The sequence below is a fragment of the Hemitrygon akajei genome, chromosome 6, assembly GCF_048418815.1.
Source record: "Hemitrygon akajei chromosome 6, sHemAka1.3, whole genome shotgun sequence".
Classification (NCBI taxonomy): Eukaryota; Metazoa; Chordata; class Chondrichthyes; order Myliobatiformes; family Dasyatidae; genus Hemitrygon; species Hemitrygon akajei.
The window spans coordinates 34,834,410-34,851,251 of NC_133129.1; the positions used below are offsets into that span (position 1 = coordinate 34,834,410).

A 16,842-nucleotide genomic window follows, 5' to 3' on the forward strand; every position below is an offset into this window, starting at 1 on the left:
GGGAAGAAGGTGTTCCTGAATCGCTGAGTGTGTGCCTTCAGAATTCTGTACCTCCTACCTGATGCTAACAGTGAGAAAAGGGCATGCCCTTCGTGATGGGAGTTCATAATAATGTACGTCGCCTTTCTGAGGCACTGCCCCTTGAAGATGTCTTGGATACTACGGAGGCCAGTACCCAAGATGAAGCTGACTAATTTTACAAATTTCTGTGACTTCTTTCAGTCCTGTGCTGTAGCCACAACCCCCACCCTCACCATAGCAGACAGTGATGCAACCTGTCAGAATTCTCTCCACAGTATATCTATAGAAGTTTTGGAGTGTTTTAGGTGATAAACCACATCTCTTCAAACTTATAATGAAATATAGCCACTGTCTTGCCTTCTTTATAGCTGCATTGATATGTTGGGACCAGGTTAAATCCTCAAAGATCTTGACATCTAGGAACTTGAAATTGCTCACTCTTTCTACTTCTGATCCCTCTATGAGAATTGGTTCGTGTTCCCCCGTCTTAACCTTCCTGAAGACCACAATCAGCTGTTTCATCTTAATGACATTGAGTGCAAGGTTGTTGCTGTGATACCACTCAACTAGCTAGTATGCCTCGCTCCTGTACACCCTCTCATCTCCATCTGAGATTCTGCTAACAATTGTTGTAACATCAGCAAATTTGTAGATGGTATTTGAGCTATGCCTAGCTACACAGTCATGGGTATAAAGAGAGTAGAGCAGTCGGCTAAGCACACACCCCTGAGATGCACCAGTATTGATTGTCAGCAAGGAGATGCTATCACCAATCTGCACAGATTATTGTCTTCCGGTTAGGAAGTCAAGAATCCAATTGCAGAGAGAGGAACAGAGGTCCAGGTTCTGTCAATCAGGATTGTGGGAATGATGGTGTTAAATGCTGAGCTATAGTTGATGAACAGCATCTTGACATTGTATGTATTTGTATTGTCCAGGCAATTTAAGGCCGTGAACTCCTGGTGTACAGGTAGATTGAGGGATCCAGAGTTCTGTATGCATAGCAGAGGTACATTCAACTATCCTGTAAAGAAATGGATTCCTATATTTAAAAAATCCAGAAAGTACTAGGAAGATTCAGCAGTTGAGGCAGTATTGGCAGAGAGAAAAACATAGTTACGGTAACTTTTATGTTGATATACCTCTCATTGGAAAGGTCAGTGACTTGAAGCATCAATTCTGTTTAAATCCAGAATTCCAGCATCCACACAATTTGCTTTTTTGATGGAAGGATTTCTTTTTCCTCTAGTTGTTTCATAAGAGCAAAAAAGTGGGGGGGAAATTGATTGGATTCTGAGTCACAACAGTGTTTTGTGCATTTCTATTGTATCTTATCAGATCCCAAAGTGCTTCACATGCATTAAATTCCTATTGCAGTCTAATCAATGTTGTTACTCAAATTTGTCAGACCAACCAAAGCAGTTCTCCTCCTTGCATTCTAAAATATCTTTACTCAATACACTGAGTGGATGGAACCTTCCTGCTATCATTTTGATATGACTAGCACTTAGCAATCAAAGGAAATCTTCCACAGGCTACCCTCAATACCAGAGCATTTACTTGCTTTGAATCCCAAACCTTTTATGGTAACCTGCTCTCTCCTACCTTGTTAACTAAGGTTGTTTGTGGCTAACTTAATTCCCACATAATAACCCCAAAATCAAGAAACTGCATTGCATTTGATTGTGACCACTTCTTTTTGTGGCACAATCAACACTTCTCTGCGAACAGAGTCTATCGAGCATTACAGCCACGTTCCAGGATTCATCACGAGCTGCACTTTCAAAGAGCAAGCAGTTCTGTGATCTCAGCAAGACCACCAAATAGAGGCTGCTCTTGGCTTCAGTATCCCTCAGCCAGAGTAGGAGAAATTAGCCATTTCTGATTGCTCAGGGAGCATTTTATCCTGTCTTTCAAGTTGGTGTACATCATGGCTCATCCACATCTACTCATCCTGGTACCATAATCATTAAAAGTCCTTGCATGCCAAAGCTACTGCAAGCCTCAGTAGTCTTACTGCCTCTCTGATTTTCACTCTACGTAGTGTAAAATTGTCCTTCCTGACATTCTCCCTGGACAGCTTACCTCTGATACTCATCTGAATGGGATTCATGCCTCCACACAATCTATAATATATGATCATGTGTTTTATCTCAGGACGAATCACACTTTTTCCTAAGGAACTTAGTGTACAAAAGCTTTGAGAATTTTGCCTGTGCTGCATAGATGACCCTGTTTCTATATTACACTGTTCTTAAACATTTGTATGTTCTGTTTCTCAAGCGCACTTCCTGGATAAGATAGTTAAAGGTACTGCATGTTTTTTTGTTGTGCTGTCTGCTTATATACAGTAAATGATTCTCACCCCCTTGTTTGCTTCACTGTTTCATTGTTTGAGCTTTTGACAACTAATGCATTAATGAGGACTTTTACGGAGCTTGTGTCTGCAATGTTTTAACAGCATTTAACACCCCAAAAAGACTTGGAAGTCAACGAGCTGGATTAGTTTTGCTTTAGTTCCGTTTTTACACTCTAACACCTTTGTGACCGGTGTACAGATGCTAAGTCACATAGAGTGGCAATACAATGTAATTGAGAACAGTTCATTCCTGTTAGATGTTGATTGTTGATGAATAGAGAGAGACAGAGAAATCAGTCAGAAAATGCAGGACTTTTGTTTAAAGAGTAATTTAATCATACACAAAAAAAATCAATTGTAACAATGTCAAACACTATTTGTAGCTATGTGTGAAACTGTTAAGTGGTGTGGAGTAAATTTGATACCAGTTTAATAATCACTGCACCTCATCTTTCATTAATGCTATTTATGCGATTTAACAGCGTTTCTGAAATTTGTTATTTAGTTTGTAGAAATGTTCCTACAGCTGCATTGCCTGACATGTCTTATTCAGGATGATATCTCCGGCAGTACGACTACTCTTCATTGGCTAAAGCAGCACTAGCAGTTCTGTTTAGTTCACTCACGTCCTTGTAATTGCAAGCGTCCCTTTTCTTCTGTTTGTATAAATACAGATTCTGAATATGCCATTACTTTTAATTATGTTTCCACAATTTTCCTCCTTGTCCATACTAGCAGACAAGATAGGATATAAAGGTAAAGGCAAAAGCCCTAGGGAGATTGTTGCAAACAATCCCTCTCTGCTCTCTGTCTTCAAGCTCATCATTTAATGTGACTTTTTTTTATTTTAAGGGTTTTTTCCCCTCATTGATTTACTTCCTTTTCTGTTTAGGCTTTTCGCCTATGTTTGCTGTGGTTCTTATGGTTACTGCATTCTGTGTGTCTTAAGTTGTTGAACACGCCAAGCTGCTATTTCCGTTGAAAACCCTGTCTGTCCCGTTTCAGTCCATCTTGCAGTCTTGACTAGGCTTAGCTACCTCACTTGTTCCTTGCCCTTTGCTTACTCCTTTGAAGAGAATGTGAGTTCTTTAAAGCTTAAAGGTTTCTTTCTTTCTTAATAGTGTATGGTTCTATATACCCTACCTATACTTTGTCCATCTGTTTCAGTTGCCATAATTTCACGTGAATAAGCTACAGCTTCAAAGCCCCAGAGTAACAAGAGATTCAATCAGAGGGGGCAGGGGTCGCACATGCTCATTGGGTTGTTGCCCTGCCCCCGTGCAACTCCCAGGCAAATTGGTGTGCCAGCCATCTCCATGGTAAGTCACATTGTCTGGCTATCCATGCTGAGGGACTGCTTGTGGAAGGAGAAGCACAAAGAACAACGGAGAGAAAATGAAGACGTCAGAACAGCCATGCAATTCCCTTGAGACCCTCATGTTTAACTGTTTCACACTTTTAATGATGAGAAGGCAAATGCACACAGAATGAAACCACACGGTGACAGACTGAATTCCAGGTTTCAGACATGCCTTGTGGGAAGACGCCTGTCCTGACATCATACCTGAAGAGTCTTGCTCGAATTTTAAGATCACATCTCCTTGGTGGACTTCCCCACCCACTAACTTCACCCATCGCTCCTCATACCCCAACTAAGAAAGTATTATTTTTCTTCCATCCCCTTAAATCCATGAATCATATTTAACGCTTCAATTCATTCACCATGTTACCAGCCGAATGATGTGTCTGAAAGCCAATCCACTTACTGTTGTTGGGGGGGAAAATGCATGGGCGTGGGCATTATTCTGAGAGCAAACCTTCAAAGTGATGTCCTCGGATCAAGGGATGATCATTGAGAAGAATGGGCAGGATGAGATATTTGGAAAAGTGACAAGAGTGTGGTGGCTGGGTAGGATGGAGGTTTGGACGTTGCTAGTGTCAGTAAAGCAACGTACCAAGTTGAGTGAGGTCCCTTCAAAAGATAAAAAGTTTTTGGAGGAAGGGACCTTCAGGTAGCATTCAACAACATACATCAGTGGTGTTCCCAGGTTGCTGAGCATGAGTATTTATTCCTGATACACCAGGAGGGTCTCTCCACTCCATCACATTTAAAAATTTGGGCCTGAATTTGTAAACATCCACTCTATATTTCTTTACTATGACGAATATTATTTTTTGGGTAAAGTTGAGTTGACTGAGTTCATTTCAAAAAATCAACAGCCACTCAAGTAAATCAGGCTGGAAATGGAACTCGCCTCAAAGAAACAGACAAGCGCATTAGACATCACATCTCACCTGTTGGTCTTTGGTTGACAGTTTAAAAATACTCTGAGAAATCTAAAATAAAAAGAAAAGTTTTGAAAACAATCAGCAGATCTGTTGGCATATGTGGAAAGAGAAGTGTTTCAGATCCGGGACATCATTATTAGAACAGGTTGTTTTAAGCTAATGTTTAAACCTTCTGCCCTTCCCCAATTGCATTTTATGCCTGGGTGATTTGTTCCTCTCACTGACAGTGAGAACTCATTGTCCTGGGCCAACCAAAACTGTTTATGCGATGCATGAAAATCCCAGTGACTTCCTTCCCTTTGCCCCTGCTCCTAAACCTCTGCCTTGGGAGCATACTCCAGAGGCACTCAAGAGAATTTTTGGACCAGAGCAAACATTCAATTCCTTTAGCACAGATTTTGGCATCAATATGTGTGATTGATATTTAACAAGGTTTTCATAATAAAAATGAAAACAAGATTCAGCATGAGAGCTTCTATTAAAAGCAACAAATGACCTGAAGTGTTTAATCATCAACGGTCTGAGATTTTGCCTGACCACAGTACTTCTCCTGTCTGAGGTGGCATGGTGAATCTGGGTCACTTCTTTGCTACGAACTGGCCCATGAAAAGGTGCTTTCCAAATACAGCATTGCAAACTTTGCCTGCTCTCTCCTAGTTCTGCTTGAATCCTGTTTCTGAAATGTTAAAGAGGCGAGACCACTGACCAGCACTGTGTGGCCCCGAGACATACAGTCATGGAGTTCTAATGCAATTTTTACATCATCATTATAACTTTGTTAGAAGAACACCAGAAACCGCAGCTATGGCCACAGAGCAGAATGATTTTTCTAACATTGTCTTCAAACAACTCAATCTTCAACTACACTAGTTGATTGTAAAAGCCCTTCACTTCAAAATTCACACTTCCTTTCTAAGCTGTTTCACTCTTTATTCCTCCCCATTACTGCAGTACTGCACGTTCACATTCTTGGTTTCCTCGGAAACTGTAATAATATTGATGATAATAGTGGATGATTTGAAACCCTGTGTAAGACCCCTGTTTTTAATATCAACTTTACCCCTGTATCTGATTCTTCCAAAAGCCCTCAGCTGAAAATATGTGCACATTTTACATTTTTGGCAATTCTACTGCAAATACAACTCAAAGAATGGTTGCACATTTCTTTGGAGCATTGCAAATATTAATAAATACTCCCAGTTTCTATTTCAAAAGGGTGGTTTAACCATGTGAAATTATGGCAGCTCTGCTTCAACAAAGGCTTGTAGCCTTTCATTCATTAGTGTTGATGTACGTAATAAAGCAGTGGGTCATTTTGTCTAGAATTCATGGTCTTGCATTCTTTTCACAGAGGGTTGTCCTGGCCTTTGCAACAGTAATGGAAGATGTACCCTTGACCAAAATGGCTGGCATTGTGTTTGCCAGATGGGTTGGAGAGGAGCAGGCTGCGATGTTGCCATGGAGACAGCATGCTCAGATAGCAAGGACAATGAAGGAGGTAAGAACATATTTAGCCCAACTGGCTGCACAGTGGTACAGCAGGGAAGTTTGCTGTCCCATTATACTAGCAGTCCAGGTTCAATCGTGACCTCCACTGCTGACTGTGTGGAGTGTGTGTGTGCTCCTTCTGATTGCGGGTTTTATTGCAGTGTCATTGCTCACTTCAAAGACCATAGGACAATTTGAATTTGGCCATTTGGCCCATCAATTCTGCTCCACCATTCCATCATAGCTATTTATTATCCCTTTCAACCCCATTCTCCTGCCTTTTGCCTTTGACATTGTTACTAATCAAGAACCTATCAACCTATTTTGGGGTGGCTTGATACAAAGTGGTTAGCGCAATGCTTTACAGTACCAGTGACCCGGGTTCAATTCCCACTGCTGTCTGTAAGGAGTTTGCATGTTCTCCCTATGACTGTGTGGGTTTCCTCCGGGTATTCCCATTTCCTCCTAAAGTCCAAAGACGTACCGGTTGGTAGGTTAATTGGTCATTGTAAATTGTCCAATGATTAGTCCAGGGTTAAAATTCAGGGGTTGGCTGCTTGAAGGTCTAGAAGGGCCTATTCCACACAGTATTTCAGTAAGTAAAACTCTGTTTTAAATAATACTCTGTGACTTGGCCTCCACAGCCATCTGTGGCAATGAATTCCACAGATTTACCACCTTCTGGCCAAGTAATCCCTCTTCCGCTCTGTTCTAAAGGGATGTCCTTGTATTCTGATTCCGTGCACTCTTGTCCTAGATCCCTCACTATGGGAAACATACTTCCCACATCCACTCTATCCAGGCCTTCCAATATTCAATTGGGTTTCATTGAAATCACCCTTCATTTTTCTAAACACCAGCGTGTACAGAGCCGCCAAATGCGCCTCGTACATTAACCATTTCACTGCTGGGATCATTGCTCGCGAATCTGAGACACGCTAGTGGGTGAATAGGCTGTTATAAATTTATACTAGTAAGAGGAGGTAATGGACTCGTGACAGTAAGTAGGATGCAGATAAAGAAGTGAGAGAATGTAATTGATGGGATTGCTAGCATAAAATTCAGTGACTTCTCATATGGAAGCAATGCCTGAACTGAAGCTGTCATGAGGAAACATCGAGGAAACAATTCCGCCAACAGATTTTCACTTTGGAATCAAGTCTGATGCCTTTTGGAGCCTAGCCAATATTGCACATGTTAAACTGCTGATACTTAGAAAAAACATTGTCAGGCAAAGTAAAATGAAATACAAGTTAACATCAAGAGACGAAATAAAAGGGATTTTAAAGAAATAACCAAAATCTGTTCAGCATATAGAGATGGTGTTTGCTTGCAAGCCTCCAATGTTTATTCTCCGCTGATGTCTAGTCCCAATCTGATGAAGCCCAGTATTCATCCTTCTTCAGCCAATCCTCACATTTCAACATGCAACTGAGGAAAAAAGTTATTTTTTTGTGATAATTTTTATTTTTGTAAAAGAACTTTTCATTGCAGAAGGTAAAAACAAAGTCAGGGTCATCATCTTTTAATGTGCCTTTGTCATTCAGTAATTGTCACACACATTCAGCCCACTGAGTCTGTAAAGGCTTATTGGAGAGCACCTCCAGTAGCACCATTCATTCAGCCATGCTTACCACACTTGTGCAAGATGTTTTTCCTCAGCTGTTCACCCTATTTCCCCTCCACGTGACCTGATTAACGATTTGCACCAGTGAGTCTTACTGTTCCTCTTTTTTCACTTACTTGGAGATTCCGTCCAGAACTGGCCCTTCCGGCCCAACCAGCCACACTGCCTGTCAGTCCCCTTACTTAACCCAGTCCTAATCACAGAATGACCAATTTCAATGACCAATTAACCTACTAACCGGTACACCTTTGGACTGTGAAAGGAAACCAGAGCACCTGGAGGAAACCCACATGCCCACAGGAAGGGCGTCCAAACTTTTTACAGATGGCACTGGAATTTGAACTTTGAACTCAGATGCCTTGAGCAGTAATTGCATCACGCTAACTGCCATGTGACCATGGTGCCCCACACATCCTGCACATACCTTTTCCCCAACTCTTTAAACCTGTATTAATGATCCTCGGAAGTCTTTGGTGATGGAACCAGCTTTTCTCTGTTTGTCTGACACACCACTTCTTGAAGTATACACAAGGTCATGCTGATGTTAGACAGAAACGATCTTTAAATCTTCCCTGGACAGTCCGTGAGCATTATTCTCATATTAGTTGGCCTTGGGAATTAATAGGTGGATCCTCTGCCACCCCAGAAGCACATTTGCAGTGTATTGATTCAATAGCAGCGAGGACAGGGATCTATGCAAATTATGCAACTATACAAATACAGTACAAAAAAGAAACAACTCTGAGATTCATTTTCTTGTGGGCATTATCAATAGATACAAAGAAACACAATAAAGTCAATGAAAAACTGCATGCAAAGATGGACAAACTGCCCATGTGCAAAGACAATAAACTGTGCAAATACAGATAAATAAATAACAAATAAATACCAAGAACATGAGATGAAGAGTCCTTGGAAGCGAGTCAATAGGTTGTGGGAACAGTTCAGTGATGGGGCAAGTGAGGTTGAGTGAAGTTATCTCGTCTGGCTCAAGAGCCTGATGGTTGAGGGGTAATAACTGTTCCTGAACCTGGTGGTGTGAGTCCTGAGGCTCCTGTACCTTTTGCCTGATGGCAGCAGCAAGAAGAGAGCGTGACCTGGGTGATGCAGGTCCTAGACGATGGATGCTGCTTTCCTGCGACAACACTCCATGTAGATGTGCTCAGTGGTAGAGAGGACTTTTCACGTGATGGACTGGGCCATTTCCAATACTTCTTCTAGCATTTTCTGTTCAACTGCATTGGTGTTTCTATACTCTCCAACACACATCTATGGAAGTTTGTCAAAGTTTTAGATGTCATGTCAAATTTTTATGAACTTCCATGGAAGCAGAGCCACTACCATGCTTTCTTCTTAACTGCACTTATGTACTCGGCCCAAGACAGATAATACCAAGGAATTTAAAGTTGCTGACCCACTCCCCCTCTGATCTCCCAGTGAGGACTGGCTCAAAGACCTCCAGCTTCCTCCTCCTGAAGTCAATAATCATCATGTCTTGCTGACATTGGGTAAGTCGTTCTTGTTGTGGCACCACTTAGCCAGAGTTTCAGTCTCCCTTCTATCTGCTGATATGTCACCGACTTTGATTCGGCCTGTGACAGTGGTATTGTCAGCAAACTTAAATATGGCGTTGGAGATTGCTTAAATGAAAGCTGAAGTATTTAAAGGCATTTAAGATAAAGCTTTAATAATGTCAACTGTTTATTGCAATATAAATGTTGAATCATATATAGTGCATTCTCTAAAAATGGTCAATCTCTTCAAAGTTTCATGACTCAGTCCCCTCTGAAAATGATCTCAATCAATCTAATGTGAAAAAATTAGACTTCTGTTATTGCATTTCTCGTCTCCACACAAGTACTGTCATTTTGTTACTCCCTTGCTGGTTTCACCGTGGACTGTTTTTTTCCAATACAAATAGTCCCAAGTGGTGCACATGGTTTAAAGTGAAGCACTTGACTGTGACATTAATTTGGAAGCTAGTACAGTACAAATACAATCTGTACTCATGCCATGTGTGTCAACAACCTTGACTCTCAATTAATAAAACAGGATTCTGAAATAGCTGGTTCAGTGATTCTTTCTTCATTTTAGTTGGAATTATTGTACCCTGAAGCTTTTTGTATGGAACAGTTTTTGTGTATCATCCAAAATGCCTGATCCCTATTTAGAAAAAGTCTGAGAGAAAGAAATACCCTTTATAGATTATGGTGCACACCAGGACATTTCAAGGCATTTCACTGTCAATAAAGTGCTTAAGTGCAGTTACTGTTGTAATTTAGAAAACATTTAGCCTAAAGTTTTGTGAGGTTGAATCTGAGTTAAGCTCAGATCAATGGGAAGGAAGTACTGTTGGGAGTTTCCTGCTGATCAGTCACCATAATTGCACCAGAAGATCGATGGAGACTTCAGATAAAAGTGGTGAATGATCAAGAATCCCTTTGAGAATATTCGTGGCTGATGCTTCTGCTGGACAAAGACATTTTCTTGGTGTTTTTACATTGTAGGTACTTGTATATTCTGACCAGAGCAATGTAACATGCCAACATAGCATACTTTGACTCACACGCGCCTTACTTGACAGTGAAATTCCACAGTCGTTTTGATTTCTTGATTGGTCTTTCATAATGGTCACATTGTTAAAAAATTAGAAAATGCAAATTTGTAAAAAAAAAAGCTGCAGATGCAGAACATCTGCAATAAAAAAACCTCAGCCACTCAGAGTGATGGGAAACTCAGAGGTGAAAGGTGACATGGTTAAGGGAAACTACTTCACTGAAAGGGCGGTGAAAGTATGAAATACACTGCCAGTGGAAGTGGTGGAGGACAATTCAATTTTAACATCAAAGAGGAATTTGGATGGGTTAAGCTTGGGAGGGGTATGGAGGGCTATGTAGGTCAGGTCAATGGGACTGGGCAGGATAATAGTTTGGCATGGATTTAATGGGATGAAGGACCTATTTTTGTGCTGTAGGGTTCTTTGACCCTAAGACTCTATTGCAAACAAATGGAGCACAAAAGTCAGCCTGGATGTCTTTAAAGCTGTATGACTTAGGAGTAGAATCGGGCCATTCAGCCCATCAAAATTGTTCTACCAATACATCATAGCTGATCTATTTTCCTTCTCAACCAAATTCTCCTACCTCTTCCCCATAACCTGTGACACCCTTATAAATCAAGAACCTATCAACCTTTGCTCTAAATATGTCCAATGACTTATCCTCCACTGCTGTCTGTGGCAATAAATTCTACATATTCACCATCCTCTGGCTAAAGAATTTGCTGCTAATCTCTGTTCTAAAGGGATGTTCTTCTATTCTGAGGCTGTGCCCTGTAGTCTGAGAATGTGGAAACATCCTCTCCACATCCACTCTATCTAGGCCTTTCAATATTTGGTAGGTTTCAGTGAAATCCCTCCTAATTCTTCTAAACTCCAGCAAGTATGGGCCCAGTGCCATCAAACACTCATCATATGTTAACCCTTTCACCTCTGGAATCATTGGAGCATTGTAACTCCAATATATCATCTTTCTTCTGGAAGCATTGTTGTCTTATGAATTCAAAAATTAATTCTCCAACTTCAGAGAACTCACTTTCTCTGTCTGTGTAGAACAGGCCATTTTTGCTCCATTTGTGATATGGACTCCGTTTTTCTACTTCCACAAGCATAGCCATCTGTTGAGCTTGTCCTACCTCATTTCTTTGTCTGAATTCTCACTCCCTCTTCTCATAGTTTTAGTTCGATTCTCTCTCTCTCTCTCCACCCCCCCACCCCCCCACCTTTCAAACACGTGACCTTTCCAACTTATCCTCACAGCAACCCTGGTCTCACCCTCCCAGAGAAGCTCCCTTTATCCTGTCCACCCGTTTCTCAGTTTATGTGCAGGCTAACATTAGCTTAATTTCCCTCTTTTGCAATACTGACAAAGGGTCGTCAGCCTGAAGCATTATCTCTTATTTCTCTTTCTACAGATGCTGCCTAACCGGTTGATTCTTTCTAGTATTCTGTTGTTTTTCTTTAAAGATCAAGTCCAGTCACAAGACCTGATCTCATTCTCTGTCGTGTTTAGTTACTTCAGCCCGTTTGCCTGCTTCCCAGTTTTGTTTCCAACATGAAATACATATGTTTGTCAGAGAATCATAGGAGTAAGAGCATAAGAAGGCCATTCAGCCATACAAGCTTGCTCTGACATTCTATATTTGTATGGCTAATCATTCACGTTCAGTATCTTGCCCCTGATCATTCTCGCCATGGTAACAATGTCTAATTCCTTCTTGAATATATTTTGGCTTCAGCTCACCTCTAGAGAAGAGAATTCCTTAATTTCACTGCTCTTTGGGCAAAGTATTTTTTCCTCACCCTAATTTTAAATGGCTTACACCTCATCCTTAGAGTATGGCACCTAGTCTGGACCTCCCTGTCCATCAGGAACGTTCTTTGTACATTTAATCCACCCAGTTCTGGGATGATTTTGTAGGTATCTACATAATCCCTTCTCATTCTTCTTTGAGTGTAAACATAATTGTCACAATCTCTCCTCATCCTGCCTTCCCAGGACAGATATGAATGCATTTTTTCTGCCTCTGATCCCCTATTTCAAAGTTTTGATTAATTCATCCACTGCTATCTTTACAGATTTCATTGCTATCTCCAAATTTGGTACAGTCAACCAATTTAATCAGTTTTCACAGAGGTTCTGAATCCAAGTTATTGATGTAACCACTGAAGGCTGCTTCCTTGGTCTAGAAGGCAAAGCCAAAAGGGAAGTGAAGCGATGCGAAATTATTTTTTTTAATATTTCAGAAATATATTTGGATTCTTTATCCCAGAGTGCTGTGTGCATTCAATTGTTGAGCATTGACAAGAAATTGATAGGTTTGATTTTGTCTCCGAGAGAATGGGAAAGGGGAGGGGGAAATCCGATAAGAGAGCGATGTTAAGATACAGGATTAACCTAGCTTTGTTTATTTGTTTATTTAGAAATACAGGCCCTTCCAGCCCAATGTGCCCTGACACCCTGCAACCCACCTATTTAACCCTAGGCTAATTGCAGGACAATTTACAATGACAAATTAAGCTACTGACTGATGTCTTTGCAATATATTAGGAAACCAGAGCACCTGGAGGAAAACCACAAAGTGACAGGGAGAATGTACAAACAACCTTACAGACGGTGCCGGAATTAAACTTCGTCCTACGACAGCCAGAGCTGTAATAGTGTTGTGCTAACTGCTACACCACCATGGCGCCCCGCCCAGTGATCTTGTTGGTTGCCAGAGAAGGCACAACAGGCAAATGGCATACTCTTGATTTCACTTTGTATGTTCCTAAATTAAAATCTCAACAAAATCCATGAGACATTCAGCTCAGCTCATCTTCCAACACTGATATTGCATCCATAACAAGTACCCACTGTTTCCTATCTATCAGCCAATTTATTTTCTGTTCCCAGATGCAGAAGGTTACAAACTAAAGGAATATTTGTGTCATGAATAGTGGAATAAACTGTATTATTCATGATGTCCTTAACATTCCTTTAGCACAGAGTCTCCAAAGATTATTCCAGTTTCCTCTTATGGCCTTGTGAAAAGAGCAGGTATAGGGGCTGTAATAAATTGGCTCCAAGATGGTGTTAATCTATATATAGTTTTTTGCAGTTCTAGTCTTCTTCTTTAAGCAATCAATACATCTTCAAATCTGCATGGCATACTGGGAATAGACAATGCATGAAAGTGATGCACTGAATGAAGCCTTCAGAAATGAATAAGGAAAAACAAACTTCAAACGCAGCACCACATCAGTCAGAACTTAGCTGCATGCTGAGAGTTTTTCATTAAACACAATGTGCTGGCGAAGTGATTAGCCGGATTGATATTTTCACATTCCGCACATTGAAGGGAATTGTGGAGAAATATAGGAATAGCAGTTACTTTGGAAATGCAGCAAATGAAATTTAATGTACTGTAAAAAACGACGCACAGAAAAAAAGGGGAGTGAGGGGTGAAGAATGATTAAAAGAAGGAAATGGATTTGAAGCTGCAGTACTGCATTATTTTAAATTCCTATTATTTTCTTCCGATGCTCTCTCAACCAATAGCAACCTCTCTGCAGTCAAATGTTTCCCTTGTTGGCAATGTGTTTTTAACCTCTGCTTTGACTTGATACCCCTGTGGCAAGATTCTCTGAATCAGCGATGAAGAACAAAACAAAGCGGCAGGACACACCAGCTGATGCTTAGTAGCCTGGTATTAGTTAAGGTTAGCACTGTGTCGACCAACTCTCGCCCCTGTATTAGGACACAGTGGCTACTTTCCCTTTACCTGAGGGGTGGTTGGAATTTGCTTCTAAAAGATTGCAGCCTTTACAAAGCAATAGGATCGTTTGTTATTAATATCAGGAATAGATACAGAAGAACATTAGGTTTGTCATATCTCTGTAATGAGGTCACAACTTCTTGTATATTTTCATGCATTAATCCTCTATCATAGAGTCAAAGCCCTGTTAAAACGGATGGAACCTGCCCTTTGGACCAACTTTTCCATGCCAACCATGGTTCCTGCCCAGTCTGTCCCATTTGCTTACATTTGTCCCTCTAAGCCTTGATCCTTTGTATTCAAAAGCCTGCCAATCTCTGGCATGAATATACTTCATTACTGAACCCCCACTGTCCTCTTGTGTCGAAAACTCCAAAGGTCCATCACTCGAAATGAAGAAATCTCTTCTCATCTTCACTTTGAATGGCCACCCTCTTATTTTGAGTCTGTGACCCCTGGTTCTAGACTACAGAGAAACAGATCCTTCAGCCCACAACATTCATGCCAACCTATTTCCCTATCTACACTAATCTCATCTGCCTGCATTAAATCTTTATCCTTCTAAGCCTTGCCTATTCTGCCTGTTGAAATGGATCTTAAAATGCAGTGCCTGTAACTGATAATGGATAAATCCTTATGTTTATCCTGTCACGCCCAATAAGAATGTTGTTTCGATGAGATCACTCATTCCTCAAATACAAGGGAGTGTAAACCTAGTCAGCTTAATTTCTCCTCAGAGGGCATGGTTTTTCGTGAAACTCAAGACTCGCTAATGAAATTTAAGATTGTGTATCTTTTAAGTTTACTTTTGAGTTATATGTTACTGTCAGAAAGGAGGTACAATACTAACTCAGCATTTCAGGAACGGTTTCTTTCCCTCTGCCATACGATTTCTAAATGGACATTGAACCCACAAACATAACCTCACTTTTTTATTGCAACACATACACAAAATAGTGGAGGAAATCAGCAGGCCAGGATTTTTTTTATTGTTTCTGGTTTTGCACTATTTTTAATGTAATGATTTGATATACATATATATATTTACTGTAATTGATTTATTTATTTTTTCTCCATATTATCATGTGGTGCATTGTACTGCTGTTACTAAATTAACCGATTTCATGACCTATGCCGATGATATTAAACCTAATTCTGAATCTGATTCTCAGAGTGTAAATTTGTGGATTTTTAATTTTGAGACAATGTTGCTTTGATGAATTTTTGTTAATAGAGAGATTGTACCAGAATTTCCCACATCTGTCTCCCCACAACCAAATCTAAATTGGGAGCTTGGGAAGCATCAGCAAGCAAATCATTGAATAATCAGCGGTGAAATATCGCCGAGTTAGGGTGACAAAACTACTGATAAACATCAGGCTGCCCAAAACTGAAGCAGCCTATTAGCATGACTTTGGAAAAGGAATGCAGAGTCTTGATGTCAGACATAACAGATTTTCCCTTACAAACACACACTTACTGAGAAATTTGCAACCTGGTGACAGAGTTGCAGCTAATGGAACCACTGCCTCACAGTCTCAGAGACCTGGGCTCAATTCTGACTTGATGCCATCTCTGTGGAGCTTGCTCATTTTTCCAGTGACCACGTGGATTATTACTTCCAGATTTCCTCATTTTTGATGCAAAATACTTATTTAGTTTGCCCCCATTATGACCTCTCCAGCGTCATTTTCCACCAATCTGATAACTACTCTTTCCTTTCTTTTGCCTGTTATATATCTGAAAAATCTTTTGGTATCCTCTCTGACTCGATGGGTCAAATGGTCGGGTTCTGCTCCTATCTTATGGTCTAAAGAATACTATGAAAATCTTTTCTTATGTTTGTATTTAAATAAAATACCCCTACATTTATAAATGGGAGACATCTGTTGCATGTGTTTCTAAGAGCCTGGGTTTAAAAGTGCTTTTGGATAAATACGTAAAGTTGAAACTTGATCGGCTCTTTGTAATACAGTCGCATGTGGTTCACCCCTCACTGTAAAGTTGTGTATAAGTCCCTGGATTGCCTTTGCTTCCTCAGTCATCTGTTTCAATTGGGTGTTGCAGATACGGGAACCATTTCATTTCAAATTGTGCAGAACAGTAATCTGACACCACACATTCAAATCCAATACCTCTGAAAGTAGGTTAATAGCGTTTCACTAATGAGAAGCAGATGAACAGTTTGCCCATTGGGGTGGCAATCTTGACTTCCTAATCCATTGACTATAATAGTGATGTGGACAATGATAAATGTACTGTACATTAATTGAGTTCTTCCCTGCCAGACTGTGCCATTACCATTAATCACTGCTACCCGCATGTAATGTTATTGGGTGTTAAATATGTCACTAATATGTAGGTTTTAGCAAAAAAAAAGGTTGTGGTTTATTTACCATTTCAATTTCTATCCCCGTTAGTACATGGTTAGAGTTATGCTTGGACGGAAACAATTAATACAACTGTCAACTTTGGAAGCATTAGGCTTATGTGGATTTGAGCCAGCGATGACTCACTGCTACTGAGTCAGCATCACCTCAGTTTATTACTGTTTCCCCTTTCCTCAGTTTAAAAATTAGTTTTTCAAATAATGTAATGGATGTCCAGTTCTCCGTCAGTGGTCCCTGTGCTGCTTCCTGAAAGTTTGCAAGTAAAACCTTTGTTCTAACACGCATAAAGTTCTGCAGGATGTCCAATGAGAAATCTCTGTTGTCATTAATACTGTTACCAAATGATTTCCTTA

General features: G+C 40.4%; 1 protein-coding gene across 17 annotated transcripts in view; it reads left to right on the top strand.

Moving 5' to 3' along the window:
- Positions 1–16,842, top strand: part of LOC140728939 (teneurin-3) — a 2,305,574-nt gene that overhangs the window by 2,185,490 nt on the left and 103,242 nt on the right. For 11 of the 17 annotated variants that reach the window (XM_073048051.1, XM_073048055.1, XM_073048054.1 and 8 more), the window contains 3 exons: positions 2,305–2,331; positions 3,116–3,136; positions 6,021–6,167. In XM_073048051.1, coding sequence (XP_072904152.1) covers positions 2,305–2,331; positions 3,116–3,136; positions 6,021–6,167 — 195 coding nt within the window. The remainder of the gene's footprint in view (positions 1–2,304; positions 2,332–3,115; positions 3,137–6,020; positions 6,168–16,842) is intronic. The other 6 variants (XM_073048056.1, XM_073048057.1, XM_073048068.1 and 3 more) reach the window with 2 other exon arrangements.